Below are 25572 nucleotides of genomic sequence, written 5' to 3'. Positions count from 1 at the left end.
GTGGCAAATTCATGCTAATTCATACTAGGGCTGTGCAATTAATCGAAATTAAATCGTATTAAAATCACGATGTGAAAAAATGGATAATACATGCATTTGCAAACTGTGCACAACATACAAAAAGAGTTTAAAAAGGCATAAAGAAATAACCGACGCCATCACGTATAATTTCTGCAAAGATATGGTGCCTGCAAATATCGTCTAATATTTTTGTCTCATTATACTAATTTGTTTGGAAGCCGACTTTATTGAATATCGCACAGCCCTAATTCATGGACATTTTCGCACACTCTGCTTTTACCTCACTGTTAAGGGTAGTTTTTACCTAAAAATTTTATGCATTTTATGAATCAAACTGTACAAATTCATATGGAATTGCCAAAGCCCATGACTATAAAATAGTTAAATTTCCAATACATTTTCCAAAACGTCCTTTTTTTGGACTTCCACTGAAGAAACGACATGATGTTGTGTGAAGTATTGTCTTCCTTAGAAGTATGACAGCAAAATATTATACAATGCCCCTCCCTTAACAAGTTTCCTGCATTTGAAAGCCACTAAGTAAATGTGTCCTCTTTTCCATTAAAAGGAACTGAAAGGTATTGCATTTTTAAGCTGATCTGGCACAGGGAAGAGGAAGAGACTTTATTTATTATTTTTACTTCACATCATATCACATTTGACATTTATTTGAGTTGGTTTTTATCCAGCTGTGCTCTGTTATCCCCAGATACGCTCACACAGGTTTTTTCCCAAGCTTCTGTCTCCACATATAAGGATGTTCTTCGTTCTGTCTCTAGCTTTGTCTCTGTCCTCTCTTTGCTCTGTGCTTTATAAATATGGCTCAGTGTCTAGTGCAAAACATCCATATATCACTCAGAATTGGCCCTCTAGTCTAGCCCATTTCTAAACTTGTTCTTTCTCAGACTTATGTGCATTTTCCTTGTAGCTGTCTTTAAGCTGGATTAAACCAGTCTCTGCGCTGTCTGTGAAGTGAGTTTACATGCACATGTAAAAATTTGATTAATATCACAATTATGAAAGTGTCATGTAAATGTGTTAACCCAATTAAACTAATATAAATAATAAATAATAAAGCCTGATTGTCATTTCTTATTCAGAATAAACACATTTTCAGAGTGAGAAAGAGGCTAATTTTTTCAGATAATATATAAAAGCAGAGTCTTAAATCTACATTTTGCAAAACCCTGTGCATGTAAAGCTACAAATAAGTATATTCTCTATTTTATCTTTCTCCACTGCTGTGAACTAGAGTACAAGAGTGAGTGTTTTCTGAAAGAACAGTTATTATCATTTTTATTTAATAGCAGTTCAATAATGAACAGACATTTCACACAATGACATTTCCAGCATCCTGGGTATGAGTTTGAGATTAAAAATCCCTCATGTGCCGTTAAGAGGTTATCAGTGGTCAAGTGTAATTCAGGCCTCCTGACATAGTTTCTTTCTGTCTTCAGTCAATGAAGATGAAAATAGCTTGACATTTTAGTATTTTCTCTTAGATAACATTCAAGTACCAGCATTCTGAAGTCTATGGATTAAATATGAAATAAATCATCCATTAATGCCAAAGTTAAACCAAATGAACCCTGCTGAACACAGATTCTTGTTCAAATATTGACCCTTTTAGTAATAAATTAACTGAAATGTTTCTAATGAGATTCATGTCCATGACTTAAATATAAGCATTTGTCTTCGACCATCAGAAGGATCAAAATGATTTAAGATGCATATGTCACTGTTTCTGTTCTACCACAGCTCTACATATTAGTTTTAGGGGATATTGAATTTATAGCCTAACACCTCTACTTGATGTGTTAAAGTGTCAGCTTCATCTATCACCATCTTTTGAAACCTCCACCCTTTACATTTGACAAACTACACAGACTTTTGACCTTTAAGAAGAAAGAAAGGAAGGAAATATGAGGCATGACACTCAAACACAAGTATATATATTTATATAAGTTTAACTAAAATCTTTTTAAATTGTGGCAAACATTCCGACCAATTAATTTTTTTCCAAGGCTTCAGCAATTCATTGTGCAAAGACTTCTTTAATTGGTGTGTATGCACAAAATGTGAACTTGGATTCCTTTTTTATCCACTCCAGTTTGGGTCTCTGTTAACTTTTCGTTCATTACACTATTATTTTTTTAGGTTGACTAAAGTTACCATCAAATAATATGTACAATTTTTAGAACAATCGAGAGTTACAAAGTTAGAAGAGATGTTCTTCTAAGTTGGACGTTTCTGACTTGGAGTGTAATGGAACAAAACATTACTGACCCAAGTGAGAGTTGAGTTTTTATATTTCCTTGTATCAAACACATTTGATTATAAAGTCATTTTGACACAGAGGATGTTGTACTTGTTTGTTCTTGCTCTTGTCAAAAAAATTTTATCCTTTATTTACATTTCGGAGATATAATCAGTGGGTGCGGTTACAGCTAACCCTTATTTTTTTTTAAATAACTGAATTTTTTATGCTTGCATCCCTTTATTTCAATATAATACCTACTATTAAGGCACCCAAATGGATGTTCTTCCATTGATAGACTTAAAATGCCTCCTAGTTTCAAGAAAAAATGTTACATTTTTTTGGACCTTGATAAACAATAGCAGCCACTGTCATGAACACATGATCTTTCGGTCACAACACAAGAGCATCCATTCAGTCTTGATGTGCCTGCTTTAGAATCATGTTTCACTGTGTTTATAATCTTTGTGCTCACGATAAAGAGTCCTTTCCTGTGCAGGGATGCAAGTCAGGTCTCTTAAAGAGGACCTATTATGCCCTTCTACAAAGTCTTGATTTTGTTTTTGGGTCTACTAGAATAGGTTTTCATGCTTGAATGTTCAAAAAACTTTGTTGTAGCACCTCTCTTCCCAGTCTCTCAGTAACGCTCTGTTTAGTTCCTGTCTCTATGAAGCCCCTCCTTCCGAAAAGCACAATGTTCTCTGATTGGTCAGCTGAACTAGTGGGTTGTGATTGGTCAAATTCTTTGAGTGTTTTTCGGAAATGTCACAGCACGTTCAACACTATTAACACAACCAGGCCTCGCCCCTTTTTTGCAAATGCCTCGGGCGGGAATTATTTAAATGAGGGGTACTCTTTCCCGGAAAGAAGCTCAAGATTGCAATCAAGGCGTTTCAGTTCAGAAACGGTGCTTACTGATATAGAGAATAACTCCCTTTGGAGTGGACTTTTTGCTTTTTTAACTTTGCAGACATTTTTTATGCTCAAACAGCAACATTACACACTAAAGAAAGTTGAAAATGTAAAAAAAGCATAATAGGTCATCCTTAAGAAATACAGTATTTGGTCGTTCAGACAGTATACTGACTAGTTCATTTTGAGAGTATGTGGTTTTTCACAACCTCACATCCACTGTCTCTATTCTCCTGGCCCAACTGGAAACGCTGCCAAAAAGCACACATTACTACTGGAGCATGGGTAGAACAGGGTCAGTCGGTCACTGCCACATGGCTGACATTAGATTTCTGACCTGGCATGGATGTTTGAAGTGAGGTCATTGCTATTCCAAGGCGGAGTGTCAGTGTGGAACAAGACCAGCTGAGCATCACAGCTGCTGGGACTGAAACTGGGCGGGATGAACTCCTACCTTAGAGCAAAAGACCACACAGAGGAAGACAACGGATCCTCAGAGCAGAAGGACAGGAGGAGGCCTGCTGCGGGGGATCCATGATAGCATTGTTCTTTTGCTGGACACATTGTGTATTGTCTGCTGTTACTATAGAAACTATAATTTATACAGGCGTTAGGAATTGTGCTGCTGTTAAGTTGCAGTGTGGGTTGAGTTTGATGATATTCACATGTGTACCTAGTGTCTGCTTGTGCGTGTGTGTGTGTGTATGCGGCTATGCACATGTGCTTTCATGGGAAATAAAATGACTTTTCTAGTGGCTGAAGTGCAGAAAAAAAGTATTCTACAAAATTGACAATCACACCCATTTTCTTGTTTTTCAGTAAAAATACCTTATCCTATATGTGATATCCTTGAAACTAGTGATGTATCAATGTTAAAACTGCTGATAATTATTTTCATGTTATGGTTATAACCGCTAAATTGGTGATTTATCTAAATAAATTAAGTAAAATGCAAAATAAATAAATAAAATCAGTCTTTTTAAATGATACAAGTGAATTTAGCCATCATACAATTATAATGTACAGTATGAAAAATGTATTTTGAGATTTGCTAAAGATTACATTTAACAGTGTTGTTAAATTCTAAGTGTTTGTAAAGATGACAGCAAACAAAGGTAATCTAAATATAAAAATTGGAGAAATGAGCATGAATAATTAAATATCCAATATCTACCGATACCGTTAACCCAACAGATGGTACTAATATATTATGCATCCTTATTAAAAACAAGATTTTTATTGAGTGTAAGATCACTACTTGTTCTCAGAGAATACAGCTTGACTTGTTTATTTTTCTTAACCCACTGGCAATTTTTACTTGTTCAGATTTATGCTTAAAACAACAACAAAAAAAAACACTAGTTAGAATTTATAATGTGGGCTTTTGGGAGGAAACGAGGGACATCCTCCGCCTCACACACACACGCATACACTTCTCATTCAGTACTTCTCCTGCCCAGCTTCAAGACCCCCTCACACTCTCAACGGGCCAGATAAACATGGTCCCTGCTGGAGGTGACAAATTAATGAAGCCCCCCTCCTTGGTTCTTTTGTCCTCGTCATCCGTCTCTCACAGTGAAGAGTTCAGAATTGGGTGCCAGGCAGCTGTACTCAGAATACTTATGAGCAGTCGTGCCCGGAGGGACGGGGATGACGTAGCCCACATCAACAGCGCTTCACAAGTGCCTGTGAACCGAGACGGCTAGGCCTGAATAGAATGAGTGGAACAGTCCCAGCATGCACTGGGTGGCACAGTGTCGCTTTGTGTTTTTTAAAACTGAAGTGGAACCTTTGTTTGTTGAAATAAGCTGTTGGTTGTATAGATTGTGTTCGTTTTGCATTTTGTTAGATTTCAACATGAACCCCTTCATGCATGAATTATTAAGTTGATATAAAATATATGACATGCCAAAAATGATTGAAATAATACAGGAGCAGGGTCAACTTTTGCCAAAGTTTTGCTCAAGTTGTGTTACACAATTTATATTTAATTAAAAATAATTTAGTAAATTAATAACATAATATAAATAATAAAAAAAATTAAAAATAAAATAAAATACATATACATATATAGGAGCACATTTTGAAAAGTATGGAGATTTAATATTTTGTACAGCATTATTTTTCTCTGATTGGACGTGTTATTTTAGGCTGCAAGAATTATTATTTCTGCCTTTTATCCGAATTATGTGATTGGCACATGATCAAAATACACAGTACATAAGTTCATGTTCTACAGTGCCTAAAAATAGCCTGGCACACGTTATACAAGGCTCTTTTGTTTTTCCTGTGCAAAACAACATCTATCCCAGAGCCGTATTGCTTTTGTTTAGCTCCATCTAAGCAATGCTGTATCTATTGCACTGGGCATAAACCCACAGGTGTATAATTACCTCCAACACACGGCCCCTGGACATAATATGTAACCTCAACTATGGGGAGAATCTCAGCCGCAAAACCCAGATTTTCCCCTCTTTTTAGTGTAGATGTCAGTGCCCAGCAGGGTTATGAGGGCTACGTGCTAATTTAGGGTCATTTTAGGTCAGTAATGAGTTCTCTCTCATCGATAATCACAGACCTCATAGCCTCATTACCCTCAAATCGGGAGTTTGCCGCTGCTGTCATCATCCCGCTTTGCTCTGATGAAATATGGGAGGTTGGAAATGAGCTATGGGAGGTTGGAGATGAGCTATAAGGAGATCAGAGATGATCTTAAAGGCTTTTTTGTAGGCGGGAGATTTCTACACCCTCCCTGGATCATTGCATTTGATAGAAATGAGTGATGACGTTGGTCTTTCAAGGCTCCATTAGGCCACCTCCTGTTTCGAAGTGCCTTTTCTGCGTCTTCATCTGCGGTGGGCTCAGGTGGCTTCGAGCGGTTTATAAAAACCTCTGAATGTGCACCGTATGGGGTCTTCTCACCCTGCAGTGCTATTTTCAGTAACCATATACACAGGAGATTAAATGACTCATTGCTTGCTTTCCTGTGTGATTTTCAGCTGGCTTTATGTATTTTCATTCACAGTCAAGGTTGTCAGGAAATCTTTTCATTAGAGAGCCAGTAAGCCAGCAAGTTAAAGGGGCTCTAAGTTGCAATTTACGCACTACTAAATATTTTTGCATTGCACCATTAATCTTAGTTGAAACGTAACTTTGTACGTATAAGCTAGATATTTATGGAAGCCTCTGACCAGGAGTAACGGCTGAAATAAAGTAGCAGATTGAATGAATTGCATAAATAAGCTCTTGTTTTACAAACATCTATTCTGTAGACATATATGACACTTGTATACATTCTAATTGACATTATGTGAAAAAATGACTTGTTTGTGTCTCTTCAACATGAGCCCAATCTAAACAGCGCACCTCTGCATGTATCCTCCATGTACATGTCAAATAAAATCAATCATAAATAAATGTAATTTCATGTTTTTTAGTTTTTGTAGTAGGCCTATTTATTTATTGCTATTAATTTCAAATACAGTTTCTGAATGTTATTTATATAAAACACTTGATGATTAAGTATCGTGTTTTAGCAACTTCTGCTCACAAATTTGAAGCCTGCTATTGAATTATTGATATGCAACAACACATTACTTTACAGAAAGCTTACGACTGATAATAAAAAATGTGACTAGCGTTTAAAAATCCATGTGTGCAGCCGTCATTTTCTAGCTAGACCAGGGAAAATAATCAACCAGTGCAATCGTAGACAGGGATTTTATCGCTGATTAAATCAAAAGTCATTATAAACAGCTATATCAGCCAGGACTTCATCTAGACACATACTATTTTAGTATAAAATGTGATTTTTATCTTCTAGTCTGTTACTCAGTTCATTATATTTAGCAGACTGAATGGGTCCTGTAGAGTAAATTACATTATATCACTTGAACCTGGGAAAATTGAGTGCCAGTCAGTCACAGAGCTGGTCACAATTAACAAAGCTTATTGGCAATTTAAAACATGTTATCATCCAACGTATTTGCAAATAGGCTTTCCAACTAATGTAAATCAATATTTATTCATCTCTTTCACACATGCAATAGAGCAATAACCAGTTGATCATCCTACTTATGCTATCTATGTTCTGCTTTAAGAAAAAAATTCTGCTACCAAATTAAGTACAGAGTTAGTTACTAATCCTCAAGTATAAATTTAAGTAAAAACATATGAACAGGTAGTGCAGCCCTACCCTGGTCAACAGAACAGAATGTGTCAGGTTTAGTACAAGTTAATAAACAGCATTTGTGCCATAATATCAATAACCACATGAAATCATTTTGATTTGTACCTGTTTTTTTAACACATCTGGAGTTTACACCAAAAAATCTGACAAATGACTGCCTAGAACAGTCGAAACTGGCCATTTAAAATATATTTACAGTTCAAATAATACACATACATATAATACAAATTTCATGTTGTTTTAAAAAACGACTAACTGTACATTTCTGCAGTTAAACCCTAAATGCATGATCTTGTAAGTGCATTAATGTAACCACTATTGATTTATTTATTTAAAATGATTTCCTTTGTCATTAAAATTGACTACTGGTTTAAAATTTGCATTTGGTTGTTCCCGGCACCATCATCCTACACACGCAACCCTTCCCCCATCTGTACCACTGACTTCTCTCTTACCCAGAATTCTCTCTGCCCCCTTGCAGGAGTGTCTTCCCGCTTCCCAGACATCATGGCTGCTGGCACTCACTCTCCTGGAGGGCCCAATGGCATCATCAGGAGCCAATCGTTCGCCGGCTTCAGCACCCTACAGGAGAGACGCTCACGGTGAGGTCATCTGCCTTGTCAGAAGCTTAAACACTCACCCCTCTCTAGATTTAACACTTTATGTAAGACTGTTAAACATATTTCTTAAAGCATTTGCAGGCAGATATTTTAAAATTGTATATATATACTGACGTACAGGTAGACAAAGTATAGGAAGAGCTTTTGACAAATTGTTGGAAAATATATCATGTAATAGTGTTTAATTCATGCCATGTGCCATTTCTGGATGTTTACTCAAAATTTGCACCTGACAACTTTAGTGACAAGTGGGCATTTGGCAAAACTTCTTATTATCTCACATCTTATTATCCCTCACATAGGTTTTTAAGGGAGTTTCTATAAAGAGCTAAAGTGCATGACAAAAAGTGCATGTTGACACCCCAACACCACACTAATTTTTGCAAAATCATGAATTCCATCAATTTCTGCAATAATAGTTTCCACTTTTCGAGGAAGACTTTCCACTATAAAAACAAAAATTGCAAAAGAACTGCAAATTATTTTTATCTGAAACAATTTATGCAGTAACCACAATAAAAAAGTGTGTTCGTACTGTGCATGCTGGCTTATCTTAGTATGACGGAGTGAATCGTGAGTGGATGACCCCTTAGGCAACAGCATGTGCTCATTCTACACAATGGCCTAGATTTACTGTAGCACTACTTCTAGTGCTCTTTTTGACTGTGTATGCGTGACACGTTCAGACATGTCAAACAACCAACTGCCATTGTGTTATTATGAAGCATGAATATTATTAGATGTGGGGGACTGTGACATCAGAAGTAGGCTAATAAGCACCCTGCCTTTTGACAGAAGTCTTAAATGTCAGGAAGCATTGAGGAAGAGTGGCATTAGATGTACAGCACTGCAAGCTTATCCTCGTGACTTTTTGGAGTTTAACTGACGTTATGACATGAGTCCTTGAAACCGCTGAAAAGAGAAGAGGGTGGTTATTTGCAAGGATATTGCACAGATGAGTGTGAAGTATGCTAAAATGCCAACACTAGACTACAGACTCCAAGCCTGCACTAAACTCACTGGTGTTTACATTCGCTGCAGCAGAAAAAGTTTCATAGATATCCCAAGGATGTAGGATTCTCTTTTAAAGTGAAGAAATTACATGGGTGAATCTCACAAATACATTTCCAGATCATGTTTCACCTCAAAGAATAAAGAATAAGAAATTATTTATTTTAATTATGCCTGCCTATGGATGGTCCTTGGAGGAATTTCACCACCTATGTGGAGTGGGTCCTGGTGACTTGTGGATCTTCATTCACTCTCTGCACTGTAGATGAAGACGTCACCAGCCCATCTCCGGATCCAGAGTCCAGCCAGCTATCAACCAAGCTCCCCAAGGATAAGATGCCTGAGCCTACCGCAGACACAGAGCCCGAGCCCACTATGATGCTAGTGTCAGAGCTGATGCCTGAGCACAACATCGCCCCGGAGCCCGCGCCCAACGAAGAGTTTGAACAAATGCGTGAGCCGGTAACACCGTCTGTCCCGGCGGGCGTGCTCGTAGAGTTCGAGGGAATGGAATGGAGTCCCGCCCACATTCCCACCACTGAGGGTGAGCTGCATCTGGCCTCTGGGGAATATTATGAGGATTTGAATGAAGTCTCCTGTCGCCGCTGGTTCTGCCCAGCTTCAAGTTTCCTAGTCTCCTGTCTCCAGTGGTCCGGCCCAGCTCCAAGTCTCCTGTGTCTCTGCTGGTCCTGCCCAGCTCCAAGTCTCCTGCGTTTCTGATGATCCACCCAGCCAGAGGACTGGCTTGCTTTGGCAGAGGAAGTGGGAGAGGACAGAGGAAGTGGGAGAGGGCAGAGGAAGTGGGAGAGGAAGTGGGAGAGTTCCCTTCAGTCCCTCGGCTCCTCATCAACTGGCTCCAATCAGCAACTTGGATCCACCTCGAGTCTTCAAGTCTCCAGCTCCGCCTTGGCACAAGGATCACCTGACCCTGTTACTCCACCTTGGCCCATTGACCAGTCGGCTCCGCCTTGGCGCCTCCCTCCCTCAAAATCATCCTTATGGCTCCACTGGGCTCCATTGTCCCTCCGGCTCTGCCTTGGTCACTCTGTCTGTACCATAGACTTTTGGGCCTTTAGCCTCACTTTGCCCCTCCACCCCTTCGGCTCCGTTGGGCTCCGCCTTCCCTCCGGCTCCGCCTTGGTCCTCAGTCCCACCACCTGCACTTCAGTCCTCTGGCACCCTTCGGAACTAAACAGAGCGTTACTGGCAGACTGGGAAGAGAGGTGCTGCGACAATGTAAAATATGTGGAAAATATTGTTTTTTCAACATTCAAGCATGCAAACCCTATTCTTGTAGACCCCAAAAACAAAATCAAGGGCACAATAGGTCCCTTTTAAAACTCTTCTATGGCAAAGCGCTAGGTCATTAGTATGACTTTATGTAAAGCTGCTTTGGAATGATGTGCTATACAAATTAATATGTCTTGACAAGCAACTAACAACACAGAGACTTGGTAACCTAAAGTGATTTTCCTTGATTGTAGTTGTCCTAAAATAAGGCTTCATTTACTTTAAGAAAAATATAACTTCTTATTTCTTTGAAAATGACCACCACATGTTCTTGACAGGTTTCTTGAGATTCATCCACATCTGTTTTTGTGTTTTCAGGTGTAACTCTTTCATGGGGAACTCAGCAGTGCAGAAGAAGCCCATCTCAAAGCCCAGGAAGCCCCATCTGTCCGGGCACAAGTCCAGCAGCAGCAGCAGCTCACGAGAGCCGCAGCCCAAAAGAGTGGAAGAAGTTTACGGAGCCCTCAAACAAGGCCTGGAGTGAGTGCTGCTCAGATGTCTCCTCTGACTCACATATGTCCTGTCACATACTGTAGATCTTCTCTCTCAGCTCTCTACAGTCATACAGTATGCACACTGACTGCATGAATCACTGCTGCTCAGAATGGCTGTGATGAAATCTTTGTACAGTGTACAGTCATTGTTCATGCAGTTCTACAGAGTACTGAAGCCTTTGTTATTTTCTCTTTCTGTCAGTGAATATCTAGAGGTGCACCAAACAGAGCTGGATAAACTCACTTCCCTCATGAAAGACATGAAGAGGAACTCCAGACTGGTGAGACAGGATATGACATTATCAGGGTTCCTACACACTATAGTTTATGCTGAATCAGAATGCTGCTGCTAATCTATTGATTTCAATAGGCAACTATCCTAAAATTGTATATATATGGATCACGGTTTTGTTATAATAGGTTGATTTTTCCATTATTTCCACTGATACATATCTTTTTTTCTTCCTCAGGGTGTGCTGTATGATCTGGATAAGGTAGGGTCCCTAAACACACTAATGCTTCTTAACCTCTCTAAGTTGACCTGTGTTAACCTTTTTAAGAAGTTTGAAGCTGGAAACATGCAGCAGGAAAAATAAGCAGCTTTGCATATATGATGTGCTGCATTCTTGCAGCAGTGATTCGTTATTGCGACACTCTAATCGCCTAAGGTGTCAGTTGTGTTTAAAATTAGGGACTTTGAACTTAGATTGATCTCTGTGAAAAAAAAATCTTTTCTTTTGCATTTTCTTTTTCAGTGAGTAACTTTTATTTTATTGCTTCCCAGCAAATCAAGACCATAGAGCGATACATGCGACGACTGGAGTTCCACATGAGTAAGGTAAAGTTCACATATTTTTTTTATATACGTATGTGTGCTTTCGTTGGCTGTTTTATAGATTAGAAAAGGTGAAGTCAGTACAACAAGTGAAAATCAGTTTTTCTAGAAGTGCTTCGTGTTTCCAATAAATGTCCTGACTCATTTTGAGTCCCCTGGTTTGGCATTCTCTAGTGTCAGGAGTCCTGCTGTGTCCCCTTCCTCTTGCAGTGTGTTTTAGTGACATTACAGGTGGGTGTCTGCAGTAAACTACAGTGCTGATTGGCAACTCAGCAGCACGTCTAGTCCCGAAGTAGCCATGGCAACCTGACAGTGGGAGCTTTGAGGCTGTTGAAGAGCAATTCATAGCTCAAATTAGCCCTACACACTTGAAATTAGCCTCGCATTCAGCTAGCCCACAGGAACATTCTGAACCGTGCAGTAGTATACAGATCTCAGAGAAACAATTCAATCATTATTTTTATGTTTTCGGCCCTATAAAGAGAAAATTTTGTTTGTTAATTTGCAGAAGTGTTTTGTTTTCCCCTGTGTTTTATGCTGTTTATGGTTGGCACTGGATCTAGGTCAAAGCAATTCCCTTGAGTGATGAACAAACCTCTGATGGCTCAATCCAGGGTGTTAATGAGCGTGTGCAAGTCTAAATAGAGGGAGATGCTGTTTCTTTTTAATTTCAAGTTTATGTTCAAATCTGATTGGATCTGTGCTGCCCTATTTATATCACTTGGATCATCAGTCTTGACACCCCATAGAAAAGAAAATCACAAATGAGATCTCTATGTAATCTCAAATGTGTCTTCTTTGAATTTTCAGAAGAGATATCAACAACGTCTTGCTCTGTTCTCAGATTCGCCAAGGTACTAGAGATGTCCGGCTCGTGAACGAATCATTCTTTTAAACAAATCATTTTTTTTAGTGAACTGGTTAAATCACCATTTTATTTTACAGTATCACTACAAGAATCCCATCACTACAAGATAACTGCAATCAGAATTAAGCGATTTCAATATGAACTTTCAATTTCTCATTGAAAATTTTTCATCAAATTCTTCTGAGACCAAATTATCAAGGCCATGTTTCTATCCACATTAATTTAAGGTCTGGCAGTAATAGTCTTGTTATTTGTTGTTGAAGGAGGAGGATTTGTAACAGAGACAGGGCTTTGATGCCTGTAGAGGCGGCGCATTAAGGGGGATGAATTCAGATGCCCAGCTTTTTAGCAAGGGTTTAAATGTGCTGACAGTCAACAATTACTTTTAGTCTCTTAGCATGCTGGAGCACAGAAACCATTTCTAAGAAGTCAGTTTCTAATAGGTTAACTTTTATTCCTTACCCTTTAAAGCAGCTAATGGCTGTGACACCCTAATACTGTTGTTTAAGTTCCATAGCCTCTGTTGAAAGATATCAGCAGAATCATATCCAGCACACTGATCTGTGAGTGCTGAAAAGAGAAAAGAGGCCAGTGATGTCTATAGGAAAACTAATGTCTATAATTATATCATTTTTATCACTAGATGTGTGTCACTTACAGAAAGGACATTGATAACTCAGCCTCAGACTCTCAGCAGTGCTTTGTGCTTTTAAAAATCATCCTCATCATAACTACAGTCGTCCCATTTGCCCATGGGAAGTTAAGCAACATCAACAGGAAGTTTCAAAAGGCCTCAGCTTGCAGTCAGATATCAGTGCTGGAGGTGCTTTATGATCTGGCTTTGAACCCCAAAGATGTTTGATGCGGGTGAATTTATTGTAGGTTTAATCTGTTTAATCGGGCTGGCATCCCCCCTGAGTAGACAGTCTAAATCCTCTGATCACAGCCGATAGATGCTAGTAACTTAAGAGGATTTTTCTGCTTCCTCCATTTCCTCTTTGTACAGTAATGCATATTAATATGCCTTGTAAGTGTGCACTCTTGGTCTTGTTCCTTCTGTTGTTTTTGTGGTGTGTGTGGACCAGCTGTGTACTCTTGGCTTGTTATTTGACTCAGTAGGCCTAATCCAAAGCCCCACACTTGCGATGGACAGAGGACTGACAAACAGCTGCTTACAAGCATGCATGGCTGGGTTGAGTCGCGCCTTGGACCTCTGCCTTTCAACCAAAAAGAAGTCGTGCACAAGTAGATCAAAAGCGCTCCCAGTGGGAACGACTGTTTGCAGAAATGCATATCTGGGTGTGTGTCACTCAGTTTGCCCTAGATGCATCATCTTCCACACACCAAAACACTCCTACACACAGCATAACTAATACTGTGACACATTGTATTATATTATATTATATACATTACATTATATTACATTATATTTTATCTGTTTTCCAAAATGCTTGTCCTGTGTACTCTTGTGTAAAAGAAGTACACTTTAGCATACTTTAAAAAAAGAGTACTTAATATGGAAATAATATAGTTTAAAGGTGCAATGTGTAAATTTTAGCGCCATCTAGCGGTGAGGTTGCGAACTGCAACTAACGGCGCACACCCCTCGCACCTCTCCCTTACGGAGAAGCTATGGTGGCCGTCTGGCCGACATGTCTTCGTCTGAGAGAGCACAGAGTAGCTTTTTAGTTTTTTCTTACTTCTAACAAAGAACGGTCTCTGCTTCTAATAAACCAGACGACTTCTACTACTACTACTACTACTTCGTGCATAGCCTATTCAACGTATTGACGATGCAAGCTGCCTCTAAAAACACCAACGATTTAGAAGAACAACAACATAGTGACTAAACGCGCTCTGTAGTGTTTGTCCGTTTAGGGCTGCTGTAGAAACATGCCGGCGCATGATGGCGACTTGACATGGAGGGGTTACCCGCAGTGTATGAGATAGAAATGGCTCATTCTAAGGTAATAAAAACATAATGGTTCATTATGTAAGGTCTTTATGTACCACTGAAAACACAGTTATGTATATTATATTGCATTTCTGTCAATAGATCCTCCCAAATATTACACATTGCACCTTTAAAAGAATATACTTATGTGTAAACTCAGTGTATGTTTTCAGACAATTAACTGCATGTTAATTGGAATTAAATGAATATGTATTATAGTTTAAATTGATATTAAATGCAGTTTGTTGACCTTGAGAGTGCTTTTGACTTTGAGCAGGACTTAAGTAAATATTTCTACGTATCACAATCACTTCTATTGTCTTTGAAATATAGTTATGCCAAATGTAATAAGCATTTATGGTAAACTAAATGTAAGCTTTAGTATGTCAGTTAAAGACCCCCTGTGGTGAAAATTAAGTTTTTAATGTTGTTTATATGTCTACGTGGTGTTTTTAATATTCTTTAAGACAAGCCATGTGCAAATTCATCAGTCAACACCATTGCTAATTTTTTTATCCTTAAAACTGCAGTGAACCAGAGACAGTCTCAAAAACGCGGTTTGAAATCCCCCTTGTTCTTTACATCACAAATAAGTTTGTCAACGTCCACTTCTTCTGAATCAGTTTCTGGTTCAAACATATACACCACGTTCCAAATTATAATGCAAGTGACATCAGTAAGATTTCAGTAGAATAAACATTCAGATTTTAGTTTTTCTAAGAAAATGTTTGTTTGTTTATTTATCCATTTCTTTTTAGATAACTGGTATCAATCTCAGACAAAATAATTTGCCAGGTCTATGGAAACCCTACTTAGAGGTTGTTCCACATTATTAAGGAAGTCACAGTTCTCATGCAATATGGGGAGGAAGAAAGATCTTTCTGAAGATGAATAGCATGAAATGGTCCAATGTTGTGCAAAAGGCATGAAAACAACTAACATTGTGTGAAAACTGAATGGAGATTATCAAATTATCATAAGATTTGTGAGTGATTTAGAGCACAGCAGAACTCGGTCAGATAAAGGCTTATTAATGAAAGTTCCTGTCAAAAAAATTACATTCAAACTATTTTAAGGAATTCACAGGAAAAAAAAACATTTAAATATGTCAATTTGGTGATTAAAGATGAGTTTAAGGGATAAAATTATTGACTACAGGGAGACTTTAACTAAATAAATGTATTTTAAAGCATAACAAAAGATTATTAAAACATACTTTAAAGTAATTTGAATTGGAACTTTTAATTTGACATTAATTAAATGTTGGCACGTTTTAAACTAGATTTTTAAAAGATTTCTTTTCTTTACTGTGGACGCTCTTTTTTTTTTTTGTCACTGACCTATATCGTGAAATTCATACATTTTTAAGTGTGGCGTAAGTGTTCAAATAATCTTTGAGGCCACTGTATCTTGGGCAATGTTCAGACACGTGCTCAGACGAAGTGGTCATACTGCGGCAGTCACCGCAGAGCTGTCTGTTTGTGTCGCTGCGGGCTCTGCCTGTGAGAACAAATGCTGTGGGCACAGCAAATGAGATAGAAAGCGGTCATTGAGTGATCATGAATATTTAACTGAGACAATATCAATCTGGCAGAGTATCAGCTGATTGCAATGGCTCAGTGCTTCTTTTCTGCTGTGTCCGTATCAAACAAACACAAAGCTCTGCCAAACCCTCTGCTGACACTAACAGCTAACCTGAGCAGCACACCATCCTGTTAGTCACGAGTCACTCTTGTTTAGACCCATTCCACTGATGCCTTTGGTAAATTTGGTAAGCTGTTTAGGATTCGTCGGATGATATTGTTGTGTGTGTCTTGTGGATCACATAACACTTGAGCTCTCAAATCTCATTTGCGTTTGCATATTTGCAAGGTGTCTTTAAATATGCACTCATTATGACAATAATGAGATTGGTTCTTCTTGCTTGAATGTTGTCACATGAGCATTTGTGTTGCGGCATGATTGAATATGCTGAAGTGCAAATGAGATTTGATAAGGAGAGAAAAGTTTTTAGTAAAAAATGGTAGGTTCACCCAAAAACAAAAATTCTATGATCATTAAATCACACTCATGTTGTACCAAACCTTCGTTCATCTACAGAACACAAATTAAGATCCTAAATGTAATCTAAGAGATTTCTGTCCGTCTATTGTATGCCCATTCCACCAAAACTTTCAGGCTTCAAAAAGTTCATAAAAACATTCATAGAGCTCATAAAACATGGTAAACGGAAGCTCAACATACTGACTTGATGTTTGAGAACAATCTCATTGGTTCTCATGCATCAAGCAAGCATGTTCGATCTTCTGTTTACTATATTTGATGTGTTTATGTGCATTGATCAATGTTTATATGTAAATAAAATCTAAATCTTTTCTGGATTTAAATTGCTTGATTTAAATGGATTACTTTTATGATGTCTTTATGAATTTTTTGAAGCATAAAAGTTTTGGTGGAATGGACTTTCAGTGCAGAAACAAAAATCTCAGGCTTCATAAAAAAAAAGAAAAATCTTTATTTGTGTTTCGAAGATGAACAGAAGTTTTATGCTGTGGAATGACATGAGGGTGAGTAAATGATGACAGAATTTTCATTTTTGGGTGAACTATGCCTTTAAATTTTGGGAGAAAGTTTTTTAACCTGCCACAATGTATAAAATGAGTTGTATGGACTATTTTATGGTACTTTTATAGTGCTTTATGTTTTTGTTGGAGCTTCAGAGTCATTGGTTGAAGTATGTTTTCACTGTATGGAAATTTTCTTCAAATTAGACAATGGGCTGATAGCTAGAGTTAAGGAAACTGTTTTTCCATAGCCTTGTTTATTGTAAAAATGCAGCTCATAAAAATTCACCCATCAGACCCCACCCGTCAGACATAACGGACCGGGCTGGGGGCGGTTATGGTGATTCATTTCCCATGCTGCTATGGCAGATGAGAGGAGTCAGACAAGGGTATTTTATGGAGCCAAATAAACAGGCAGCTGTGTGCCACAGCAGGGCTGTGATTGGCGACAGTACACGCGTGTATGTGTGTGGTACAGGGGGATTATAATACGTGGTGCAGTTCTCCAGACTTGGGTGGGGTCTTTCCTCCCACTGTAATTAAACCCACAGGACCACCGTCCAGACACTCTATCCCCACTTGCACACAGCTAACTGTTTTTCTAACGTATGTCGTTTATCATGAACAACCCCCACACATCATAGCACACACATGCACATCCATCATACACAGTTAATGTACCCCATCCACACACACAAATTGGGTTAGATTGTCTCGTTTCTCACCCTCTCCCCCTAATGAGAGACATCAAAAAGCCCTGCATTTCACATCCCTTCACTGCATGTGTTTGAATATTTCTTTTTGATTTAGTGTCTTGACAGGTTTTGTTTTCTGTACGTTATGGAGGAAATCTTCATACAGATTTCCTCGCATCGCGGAGCTCAGTAGGGCACATCCGTGGCAACACAGCAGGGTTTCCTACCAGATTTTGTTTTTTCAGTGGGGGGCAAACCTCCTCAAACCCGAAACCGGTTCCAACATCTTGCTAAACTTTAACAATTCTATTTTTTCCAACATATAATTGTTTTTGATTAAAATACCATTATAACAAAACTCTGCTACACTGTTAAATTTGCTTATTATAAACTAATTTAAGTTTCACTAACCTTACAGTGTACTTATGTTGAACATTGCTCTTAATAACACTGTAACTGTTCTCTGCTTGTGTTGAGTCAGACATCAGTAGTAATGTCTTTTAGTGACCGAGCGAGTCATAAGAGCCGATTCAGACGTCAGATTGAATGACTCCTCTGACTGAATCTGATTTGCCAAGCAAGCAATAAGTTAGCGAATTGGATAGCACATTGCATTGTTTGTTTGTTTTTTTGTTGTTTTTTTTTGGACTCCAGTTTTCAGGTCAGTGAAGAATGCATCAGCACAGTAACAGATACAATTTCTATAAATGGCAGCTGCCATCAAAAAAGTACAATTGACATATATATATATATATATATATATATATATATATATATATATATATATATATATATAATGTGTGTGTGTGTGTGGGGGTATACAGTACATTCAAACCAAAAATTATTCAGACATTTTTTATATTTTTGCTATATTTTTACTAGTGAGTGCAGGACACTATAGTTCATTTATGTAAGTGAGGATAGCAAAATAAAGTAAACTGTGACATATTATACCCAAAAATTCTTCATACAGTGGACTACCAGTAAAATTGATAACAATTTGGAACCAAAAATTATTCAGACACTTTGACCTGACCATGTTTTGCTTAAGTGTTATCCGACATAATTAAGATTCATTTTTTCTGACAGTTTAACTCTGAGATCTTGTCATATTTTTTACCATTTATATATATATATATATATACTTATATTCTACAAGGATGTATTCAATTAATCAAAGGTGACAGTAAAGCCTTATATAGTGTTGCAAAAGATTTTTATTTTAAATAAATGCTTTTCTTTTGAACTTTCTATTAATTACAGAATCCTAAAAAATGTATCACAGTTTCCACAACAATATTAAGCAACACAACTGTTTTCAACATTGATAATGTTTTTTAAAGCAGCAAATCAACATAGTAGAATGATTTCTGAAGGATAATGTGACACTAAAGACTGGAGTAATGATGCTGAAAATTCAGTTTTGCCATCACAGGAATTAATTATATTTTAAAATGGAAAACAATTCTTTTAAATTTTATTCATAAATAAATTAACATTAAAAAGGGGCCTAATTTACTACACTAGGGACAATCAGTTCCAGTCAGCTTTAACAGCGTAAAAAACACATTTAATGAACTGCATACATAAACAGCCCTGACATATGTATAATTTTGCCTTGGCACTGCAGATTCAGCAGCAGCGGATCATCGTTCCTAAACAGCGGTGCAGGAAACACTGCATCACTCGAAGTCACTACTGGACCTCTCGTTCAGCTGCAGTGTCCATCCATCCCTCTTCCTGCCTACTCTATTTTCTCTCTCGCATCATTCTCTGTTCCTGCTGCCCCTTTCGGCTCACTTGTTTCTGTCACTTGCGGTCCATCTCCTCACTCTCATTCGCCCCTCTTGCTCTCTCTCCATCCCCCTCAATCACTCTATCTTCAGCATTGGTAGGATTAGCATAGCTAATTTGAGCCGGCCAGTGTTCACTGAGTTGTGAATGTGCTAAATGTGCATTTCCATGATATAGGCTGTGGCTCCGAGCTGCTCGTCTGTCACGGAAGTATGGCATTACTGTTGTCCCGAGGGCTGTTGCGCCGCATCATTTTGTGTTTGCTTTTGAAGTGTTCAAATTCATTTTTCAGCGCTCAGTACAGTACGCCGCTCCATTGTGCTAACAGAACGTTACAGTAGATTGTAAAAGCCACGTTTCTATGCTGAATGGGGACCCCCAGGGCTCTGTAATGATGTATGCTAGCGATTTAGACATCAAAGCTTGTGTTTACGCAATCTTTAGTGAGGGTTGCCATGTGCGAGCGTGTGCAGTGCTGCTTTTGTGTAATATAATTCCGTGCACCAATGCTGTGTGTGTGTTTTTACAGGTCGATGAGCTGTACGAGGGCTTTTGTATTCAGAGAAGGTTGCGTGATGGCGCCAGTAAGATGAAACAGGCCTTTACTGCTTCACCCTCCACTAAAGGCACACGTGAGAGCCTGGCTGAGGTCAACCGCAGATACAAAGAATATACAGAGGTACATTATAAATGTTTGCTTATTTCTCTGACCATTTGGCCATTTTTCTCGCTATGTTCACACAGCATGTTTTTTTCAAAATCGACTAGTCTGTGGGTTGCCTGAATGACTAATCGACTAATCGGTCCGTATAATTACACTGGTTTTGGGTTCACCTGATCCCAGTCAGATGTCTCTGAGAGGACATTTTCATAAGACACATGAGTCTCGAGACACACTTTTACAAGAACTATTTTTGACAGCGTCTTAGAAATGAAGCGGTCAAAAATTATTATATGAGATGTGTATATGTTTTGATGGTGCTTTAAAGGGGATACTAATTATAGACACAACCTTTCAGAGAGACTTTCAGAAAAAAATAGATTTAATAGAGAGTTAGTAGCAGTATTGCTGTCTGTTACTGACCTTCATTCATAGTACTTAGTAAAAAGATGCCATTAAACAAATATTTACAATAAACCATCTTTGTGATGTTTCTACATTACATTTGGAGATTCAATGTGAAATTATGTATTACAATATAAAAATATATTACACATTTTAATGTTATTACAAATTTTAACTAGTTGCTTTTTTGATTGACAGCACTAAAAGTAATAAATATATAATATACTGTATACTTTTTCATTTATTTAATAACAATAATGCAGAAGACTTTTTAGTAAGAATAGTTAAAGTAAGAAATATTTATGGCCAATAGAATTTCTCAATAAAATTTCCTTCTTTTCAGAATATGTGCACTTTTGAGGGCGAGCTGGAGAACCTGTTGGGGGAGTTTCATATCAAAATGAAAGGTACAGGACCAGAAAAAGGACGAATATTTTGTTGTATATGTACATTTTTTGTTGGATATCAATAACAAACTTTTCAACTCCTTTGCCTCCTGTCTCAGGATTGGCCGGTTTTGCCAGGCTTTGTCCGGGCGATCAGTATGAGGTGAGTAGCTTGGAAAATCGGAAAAACGAAATTCTTTCAGAACATACTGAGTGTCATGCCGTTTTTCTGTAATAAAGCCAGATGCATCTGTCTTCTATCAAATTACTAAACGCTTGTAGTAATTGCCTGCTGTTCTGCCAAGTACATCCAGTTCATTTTTAATCACAGCTCTCCTAGCAACGTTTTCTCTTCTGATCCACAAGTACACCCACTAAACCCAATTAGATTTTTTAAGGCTGTATAAAACTAAATACTGAAAACTCCCTTTGCTTTATTGCTCTATTAACGATTAAGTGAACTTGAGTTGGTATCTTTTTCCTACTTTTGCCATTTTTCATTTCTTTTTGCCTCTCTCTATCTCTTCCTGGCAGATTTTCATGAGATACGGCCGTCAGAGGTGGAAACTGAAGGGGAAGATCGAAGCAAACTCCAAGCAGAGTTGGGATGGAGAGGAGATGATCTTCATGCCCCTCATTACAGACCTCATCAACATCAAGGTGGGCTGCAATCCACACGGTCTTCCATGAAAGAGTCCCAATGTGACTCATTTTGACAATGACCTCTTTCACACAGTAATCCCAGTAAATTACCATAAAATTACCAGAAATACTTTACCGGTAAATACACAAATATGCCGTTCACATAAGCAATGCCATTCTGGCTTTTTACCATTAAGAGACCATTCACACATCAGCACCAAAATACTGGTAAATTCTGTGATGGAAATTATCTTTAAATGCTGCACTGCTGTCTTCATTCGCACTGTAGTTTCACTATCTGTTCAATTTGACAACATTTTTTTGACTTCTGAGTGACAGGTATAAGGGGAGGATCACACAGGATACATTTTTGCTTTTAAAAACACAAGACGCACATAATAGTATCCAACTGCATGAATGGAAAAGAAGGCAGGGTCTCGAGCGCGACAGGCTGAAAATCTGTGAGACGTGGCGCAACGGTCAAATATGTCCATCTAGCACATATTTGCATAAAAATACTATTATAAAGCAGCAGAGTAATCGCGTCATGTGCATACAAACTTAATGATTGGCCCAAAGAAGACTACTTACGTCAGCACATTCAGACCTCATACGTGGTCATGCCGGTAATCTTCATTCTTTGTTAACACACAGCATCATACCAGTAATTTACTGGTAATGTTACAACTTCTCATACCGATTTACTGGTATTTTTGAAAAGGTCCTGTTCACACATGATCTCTTGACGGTAATTTACTGGTAATTGACCAGTAAAGACTGTATGTGTGAAAGGGGCTATTGACAAACTGGGCTGTAACCACCATTAACATTCAAGAGAACACATCCCCTCAATATTTGTTTTTCAATGACTGATTGCTAAAATTTTACATTTCATCCCCTCAGTCTTGAACATTTGGTTACATCCTTGATTGCAACAAAATGTATTCCTATGAAGAAAGCTGTGAGTTTTTCTAGAATTAAACATTGCTGACGTTTCTCAATGCATGACCTTTTTTCTACTAGGTGACAGAGTTAAAGGGGTTGGCTACTCACATCTTAGTGGGTAGCGTGATCTGTGAAACCAAGGACCTGTTCACCGCTATGCCTCAGGTGGTAGCTGTAGACGTCAACGACCTGGGAACCATTAAACTTAACCTGGAGGTTGCCTGGTTGTAAGTGACGTTATCTAATAAAACAAGATAAGAAGTGTGGTGTTTCAGTCCATTTAGCCTCAGTAGATGAAAGTGTTGATGCACACTGCCCTCTTCAGGACAGTCATGGAAGTGCCACTGAATTAATTCTGCTTAACTATTAATGGGACTTACATACATTTATGCTTCTGTCATTTTGGTGTTTCCTTTCTTTTATTACTTTTGTATGATATTAGATTGTTGAACATGTACATGAACGTATATCTGGCTTGTTTTTACAGTCCGTTTGACGTAGAGGATCTGACCCTGTCCTCAGGAAACGTGAGTAAAGCCACCGCCCTTCAGAGACGAGTTTCAGTGTACAGCCAAGGCACACCCGAGACGCCCACTTTCCAGGACACGTCTTTTTTTGTGAGTGCACTTGTGAAACTCTTCTCAGTTCTTTTTAAAGTCTGCTTCTATCACCATGAAAAACAAGTACACTTTAGTATTCCTTTAAAAAGAAAGAAATAGTATACTTTAAAAGATTATACTTACTTAAGTACATATTTATATGTAATTTCATAATTACTTCTATTGTCTTTAAAAAATAGGGTTAAAATGTACTGTAAAATGTACTGACAAGCATTTATGGTAAACTAAAAAATACATTAATGTCATTTCTATTGAAACTTCTATTGAAACTGTCATATATTTAAATATATTTGATTACACATTTTAATTACACATTTGTTATGATGAATTTGCAATTTAGTACATTTAAAATATACAAACTTTAAACTTTAAATCAAATAACATACTAAAGTTAAAATAATCAAGTACTTTACATGTGCTTTAGTATGTTAGTAAACACCTCAATATAAGTGTACATTAAAGCATGACAAAAGACATAACAGCATAATGTACTTTGTTTTGTTAAGAAACAGTCATGAAAGTGTACTCCCTTTAGACTTAAGTGGCCTTTTGTTTAATTGATGTTATATTATTTGCAAGTACAGTTTAAAAAAAAATACTTTTGAGATTTGAAGTACACTACAATTGCACATTCAATACAATTAAGTGCACTTCTTTTTCATAAGGGTGCACATTTCATACAGGATATTGAGGTTTTGAAATCAGGTGTTAGATCACACTGTCACCTTTCTTGCCTTAACACCCCAGTACTAACCTAAATATTAATGCTACTGATTCCAATCTAGCTGTTCTGGGTTCAGTTTTTATTATTTTGTGTGTATTATTAAATATGACAGCACTTGCAACTTGTATGTGAATGTTCTTCTTGTGTAGTCTGCGATGTTGTGTTTAATGAATTGTATCTACCCTGTGGCACCGTGTGCATCGTGGCTGTTTTGTCTATACTTGTATGTCGATGGCAAAGAAGTGGCAGCCCCGGCGGTGGGAGGGTCAGCGTCTTTCGTTCTTGCACACGCTCAGAGAGACGCTCTTAGAGAAACTCAGACGCAGTCGCTCTTTTGGCGATCTGACCGCACTGAGACCTCGCTCAAGGTCCAGTCTGGAAGTCTACGTGAGTCAGGTCACTGTGTGCCCTGCCGTTCTGAGTGAACTTCTGCATGTGTCTCTTTTCTTTGCTTGCATTTTCTGCTTTAACTTTTGTCACATTTCCTATACACGCGTTTCTTCACACTCACATTCACATATACACTTTTCTAAACTATAATATTACTGTTCAAAGACCCCAGGAAAACAAAATTGTGGCTTTTAGTTCATGTCTCTTAGCTTTGAGGCCTCTTGTATGCACATTTCACAAAACAAACATTTAGCAGATGCATTCATATTTTAAATCTCTAAATTCCAGGAAGATGGACCTAAAATATTGTCAAATCTTATCCACAGGGTCATACAGAACTTTTGTTCAATTAAATTACAATCTGACCATGAATCACCCACTTAAACTAAAAAAAGCCCTGTTTCCATTGAAATTACCTGGAACAATTTGTCCCAGGAACTTTTTCCCCCCAGACCTGTTGCTGTCTACGTTACCATCGCAGTCTAAAGTAGATTAATCCAGTGACGTAGACCTGCTCGCAACTTTCCAGTTCCTGCTGGATTTCGTCCTCCGCACATAAGCTTAATAAAGCCTGAATCTCATCGTCAGTCCATCGGTTGTAACTCCATTGTTGATTTGAAAAGCAAACAACTCTCACTGCACACACCACAACAGACTTTTAAAAATGGTGGTTGAAATAAAATGCTGCGTGGAGTCAACCAATCAGCATGTTCAGCACTGAATTCCCACCCCCTGAAAGTTCCTGAACTTTGACAAAGTACTACCTCACGAGCAGGGACTTTCTGAGGGGGAAATTTTTACCCGGAACTTCATTTAGACCCTGGTTCCTGCTGTCGAAACACACCGAGTACCACCCCAAAGTACCTAGTTCCTGGGGAAAGTTCCTGCGCTGGAAATGCTGCTATAGTTAATCTTACTGACATGTGAATTTATACTTTTAAGCCACTCAAACATGTAAATTTTGACAAATCACAAGTACACAAAATATCAACTTAGTACATTTTAAACACAGGTAATTGCAGTAATCACAATTGCTTTCCAGTTTGGTTTGAAGTATGTATCAGATGGTCAACAAACAAACAAACTGGGGGCGGTCTTCGTGCTGTTTGACACTAGCCTCTGACTAGCAATAACAAGTGGCTAATCATGGTTTGGTTGCTTATTTAATTAAATAAAAATAAGAAAAGAATGTCCCACCCGGCTTCTTGTTTCTGTAGGATTAGTTGCTTTGACAATTCCTGTGTTAAACCATTTCATAGGGGTCTTTAATTCTTCTACTGCTCTTTAGTGTGTTG

At 38.0% G+C, this 25572-nt stretch overlaps 1 protein-coding gene across 4 annotated transcripts in view; it reads left to right on the top strand.

The window, feature by feature from the left end:
* Nucleotides 1–25572, top strand: part of ripor2 (RHO family interacting cell polarization regulator 2) — a 72577-nt gene that overhangs the window by 39886 nt on the left and 7119 nt on the right. For 3 of the 4 annotated variants that reach the window (XM_051872699.1, XM_051872698.1, XM_051872700.1), the window contains exons 2-13: nt 7861–7981; nt 10619–10780; nt 10997–11075; nt 11265–11288; nt 11579–11632; nt 20034–20183; nt 20914–20977; nt 21076–21119; nt 21491–21616; nt 22622–22770; nt 23031–23160; nt 24128–24274. In XM_051872699.1, the coding sequence (XP_051728659.1) occupies nt 7861–7981; nt 10619–10780; nt 10997–11075; nt 11265–11288; nt 11579–11632; nt 20034–20183; nt 20914–20977; nt 21076–21119; nt 21491–21616; nt 22622–22770; nt 23031–23160; nt 24128–24274 (1250 nt within the window). The remainder of the gene's footprint in view (nt 1–7860; nt 7982–10618; nt 10781–10996; nt 11076–11264; nt 11289–11578; nt 11633–20033; nt 20184–20913; nt 20978–21075; nt 21120–21490; nt 21617–22621; nt 22771–23030; nt 23161–24127; nt 24275–25572) is intronic. The other variant, XM_051872701.1, reaches the window with a different exon arrangement.

The sequence above is a fragment of the Ctenopharyngodon idella genome, chromosome 19 (assembly GCF_019924925.1).
Source record: "Ctenopharyngodon idella isolate HZGC_01 chromosome 19, HZGC01, whole genome shotgun sequence".
NCBI classification, from domain to species: domain Eukaryota; kingdom Metazoa; phylum Chordata; class Actinopteri; order Cypriniformes; family Xenocyprididae; genus Ctenopharyngodon; species Ctenopharyngodon idella.
The sequence above is the reverse complement of the archived record's forward strand: the minus strand, read 5'-3'. Positions and strand labels throughout refer to the sequence as shown.